Source organism: Bactrocera latifrons, unplaced genomic scaffold (genome assembly GCF_001853355.1).
Source record: "Bactrocera latifrons isolate USDA-ARS-PBARC rearing strain unplaced genomic scaffold, ASM185335v1 scaffold_329, whole genome shotgun sequence".
NCBI classification, from domain to species: domain Eukaryota; kingdom Metazoa; phylum Arthropoda; class Insecta; order Diptera; family Tephritidae; genus Bactrocera; species Bactrocera latifrons.
The window spans coordinates 181491-186217 of record NW_017536952.1 but is presented as its reverse complement, the minus strand read 5'-3'; the positions used below and the strand labels follow the sequence as shown (position 1 = coordinate 186217).

At 36.3% G+C, this 4727-nt stretch overlaps 1 protein-coding gene across 3 annotated transcripts in view; it reads right to left on the bottom strand.

Annotated features, from left to right (window-relative positions):
- The window catches only part of LOC108971160 (muscle M-line assembly protein unc-89), a 223464-nt gene that overhangs the window by 41647 nt on the left and 177090 nt on the right, over nt 1-4727 (bottom strand). For all 3 annotated transcript variants that reach the window (XM_018937031.1, XM_018937032.1, XM_018937034.1), the window contains one exon: nt 2608-2748. In XM_018937031.1, coding sequence (XP_018792576.1) covers nt 2608-2748 — 141 coding nt within the window. The remainder of the gene's footprint in view (nt 1-2607; nt 2749-4727) is intronic.

The window sequence follows — 4727 nt, the reverse complement described above, 5'->3', positions numbered from 1 at the left end:
GAATATCTGGTCGGTTGTTGATTTTCCAGGTCTGAAGCCACACTGATAAGGTCCAATCAGTTTGTTGACGGTGGGCTTTAATCTTTCACRCAATACGCTCGATAGAACCTTATATGCGATATTGAGGAGGCTTATCCCACGGTAGTTGGCGCAGATTGTGGGGTCTCTTTTTTTGAGGATCGGGCATAGCACACTTAAGTTCCAATCGTTGGGCATGCTTTCGTCCGACCATATTTTACAAAGAAGCTGATGCATGCTCCTTATCAGCTCTTCGCCGCCGTGTTTGAATAGCTCGGCTAGCAATCCATCGACCCCCGCCACTTTGTTGTTCTTCAGGCGGGTAATTGCTATTCGAACTTCTTCCTGGTCGAGCAAAGGAACGTCTGCTCCATCGTCGTCGATTGATGCATCGGGCTCGCTTTCTCTTGGCGTTATGCGTTCACTGCCATTCAGCAGGCTGGAGAAGTGTTCCCTCCATAATTTAAGTATGCTCTTGGCATCGGTGACTAGATCACTTTTGGGGGTTCTACAAGAGTATGCGAGGGTCTTGAAACCTTCTGTAAGCCGCCGCATTTTTTCGTAGAATTTTCGAGCATTACCCCTATCGGCCAGCTTATCAAGCTCATCGTATTCACGCATTTCGGCCTCTTTCTGTTTCTGTCTGCAAATGCGTCTCGCTTCCCTCTTCAATCTGTCCTATCCCGCACGTATTGTGGTCGATCATAACATTGCGAGGTAGGCAGCCTGGTTGGTTTTTGATTTCTTAATTCAAAATTATGTAGATCATTTTTGGTTTTGCAAAATTTATTTTTTTTAATTTTTTTTGTTTTTTGTTGGTGCCACTTCCCCTCTTTTGTTATATTTATACATATGTTTTCTGCCTCATATACCTCACGGTATTTTGTTAATTTATTTTTCCTATCCCATAGTGCCTTTCATAAGAACTCAAAAGTCTCTGCTTATTTGCGTACCCAATTTATCGCGTTTTTTACAGTTCTCACATTTTCGTATTTAATTTAAACACTGTTAATTTGTCTGCTTCACCGGAGTTAAATGCCATCTAATGAATGGAGATATGCTTCCAGTATTATTAAGGCACCATTGACTCCAACAGTATACAGTGTACCGAAATTTGCATTTTATCATAAAGGAAATAATTATAACATATTCTTCAATGCGATATCCAACATTTAAGCCGATATATGGCATGTGGTTTAAGACTAATATGAAAATTTGGTTCAAGTACTTAAGAAATCTTAAATTTCGTCATAATCGTTCTTTATAAGATATATGTATGAGTTCTTAGAGGCAAGAATATAAGTTTAATAATTTTATAAAGGCTAGAGAAGAATGGTTCCGACCCCCTTACACATTTTCAACGTATCACCAATAAATCACTGGGATATTAACCGTAATATGGATTGTTACTTCATTTTAAATTTATATGCTATGTATCAAACCAAAAAGAAAAGGTCCTGCTTAGACAAATAATCAGTCACATTCATGTAAGAACACGCTTCATATATCAAACATTAACCTATTTGTATGGAGTCGATCCATAAGATTTGTTGAGATCCTCTTCCATCTTCCTGATGCCAAAACTACGATTTCCAATCCGTGTTCTTATTTAACTTTATCGTCAATAGTGGAGGTAGATGGACGAGGAGCATGTGGCAATTTTATGACTGAAAATTTTTTGTTCCATGGGAAAAGTCGCCAGGCAAACCTTTTGTTATATGTATGAGTTCGAACTTCACACGAACATACAAGTTTGTACTCAAAGTGTATTCAAGAATACATTTTGGTTGTGCCAATCTAGAAAATAACAAGTAAGGAAGAGCTAAGTTCCTGAGCAACCGAACAATTTATACTCTGGCAACTTGCAGGAATCAAAATCAGGGAAATAAGTTAAGGTGCAAAACGTCAATGACATACATAATTCAAGTAAATACGGATATATATATATTATCAGGAAATAATTACAAGTGTCTGAATTTGAATTATAAACTCCCGCTATATTAATAGCTTCTCGATCTACACACACACACAATTAAAATTTTCGAATGAAATTCAAAATTACATTACGCGCATAAGGAAAGTAAGCGTGGCTGTAGTCCGATTTCACCCATTTTCACACCGTAACATGTAAAAATACCAGATGAATGTCACACACCAAGTGTGTTTGAAATAGGTTGGGCGGGTTTTGAGATATGTGATTTCACCTAAAAGTGGGTTGTGCTACGCCTATCTTCCAATTTTGACCTTGACTTCTGTAAAGTTCGCTTATGTGTTCGCTGGGGTGTAAAATGTTATGCATCCAGCGGGGGAGGTTAGCATCGGATGTCATAAATTTTCTCACAGTATTTAGCAGTTCTTATAATATTTGCGCTAGGGGAATTTGATTCCTGTAGCTTTAGTGCCTTAGGAGATATTTACATTAAATTAGAAGGCGCGGCCACGACCATTTTTAAAAATGTTTGCGCACAGTTGCCCCTTGTGATCCCCTATGCGGAAATGGTGTTTTATATCCAAACTTAGTGCTTAGTTATGGTACTTTATAAGTTTTTGTAGTATTGAAGTGCATTACCTTTTATTTAATATACTTACTGTGGGGCTTGTGCAAGGCCATCATGAGGTGGTCGTTCAATATCAAAATCTTTGGGGAAATAAGGCGATGTTTCTGGTCTAAAATCGACACCGGGAGCCAAATACGTGTACTTTTTCTTTTCCTCTGGTACTATTTTTTGCCTGCAAGTACATGTAAAACTTATTTATAAAAATTGTAAAAGTTGTCTCATATAACAGCGTTAAATCAATATATGTATTAATATTAATATTATGCCATGAATGAGTCTTTCGATATTATTGACAAATTTTTGCCTTTTAAGTTTAAGCAGTACATAAACTGTATTAAGTATATGCTTTTCTCAACTAAACTTATTCGTATGATCCGATCGCTACTAAAATTTTATTTTATATCAGTAATCTATAGATTTTGCAAGATTTCGCCATACAAACAATGGCACTCGTTAAACACGTCACCGAACAGTTTTGAATCTAATCTACCCGAAATATCCCTGTGCGACTCTGATTTAGACACTACAAAGAGAACATGTGAACAAACAAATTAAATATAACAAACAACGTTCTCTTTTAATGTTATCGGCAATAACGGAGGTTTTTAATATCAAAAACAGGTGTTTTGAAAATCTCCAACGTAAGGATGGTCCAGATTAGTTAATGAATCAAATGTAATCTAATCAATTAAAATGTATATACTATATGCATTATATTCTAAAAAACAAAAAATAATAGTGCCAATCTAGAAAACAATTATATAATTATATATAACAGGGGCATATTGGAAATAAAGATAACTACGCAAAAGAACGAAACTCACGGTGACTTTGAGCAAATTCTGGGCGAATGCGTTGAGAAAATAGAGAACCAGAATTACAACAATGGTGACTAGCAAACAACTTTGCATATTTTAAATAAAGAACTTCCCACTTTCATTTTGCAGCTGGGAAGTGGACAGGTAGTAAAGATACTTATTTCCACCGTATCTAAAAAAAAAACGCATCGCAAGATAGCCAAATTGCGACCTGCATTATCATAATTGTTTTTGCTTTCTAATTTATCATCATTGAGACACTATTTTAGGAAACATTAGCATTAAAGGAAGCACAGAACACAAGAATTACCATTTCCATGAAAGGTATGACAACTAAAAGAAATGTTAATATTTCAATTGTGGAAAAGATTTAAGGCATTCAAGAAAAGATCTCTTTACATACACCGAGAAATTACTAAAAAAAATATGCTATAGCGGAGATTAGATCAAATACAAATTATCTATTTCCATCGAATGCGATATTCGCCGTTGCCTACGCGCAAAGGACCATAAATCTTTCGCAGAACTTTTCTCTCGAAAACTGGCAACGTCGACACATCAGTTGTTGTCATCGTCCAGGCCTCTGCACCATATAGCAGGACGGTAATTATGAGTGACTTATAGAGTTTGGTTTTTGTTCGTCGAGAAAGGACTTTGCTTCTCAATTGCCTACTCAGTCCGAAGTAGAACCTGTTTGCAAGAGTTATCCTGCATTGGATTTCCAGGCTGACATTGTTGGTGGTGTTTACGCTGGTTCCAAGATAGACGAAATTATATACAACTTCAAAGCTATGACTGTCAACAGTGACGTGAGTGCCAAGTCGCGAGTACGACGACTCTGTGTTTGATGACAGGGGATATTTCGTCTTGCCTTTGTTCACTGTAAGACCCATTTGATTTTCTTCTTTATCCAATCTGTAGAAAGCAGAACTAACTATTAAAACTACATACTATTAAGATGCCCCATACTAATAAAATGTAATAACATCACCAATCGTATGGAATAAAGTCACTCGGATATTTGTTTTATGTGGCTAGTTTTAGCCCAAGTTTATCCATTATACATTACACGACTCTACGAAAAAAATTTCATTCTTTGTCATAAAGTTTACTTTATGATTTTTTCGGGTGTATAATGTAATGCCGACAGTCAAAATCTCGAAATTTATAATTCCGACAATCAAAATACCGACAAATCAAAACACCGACAAATCAAAACACCGACAAATCAAAACACCGACAAATCAAAACGCCGACAAATTAAAATACCGACAACTCATAATACCGACAAATCTAAACGCCGACAATTCGAAATACGGACAGAAGAAATTTT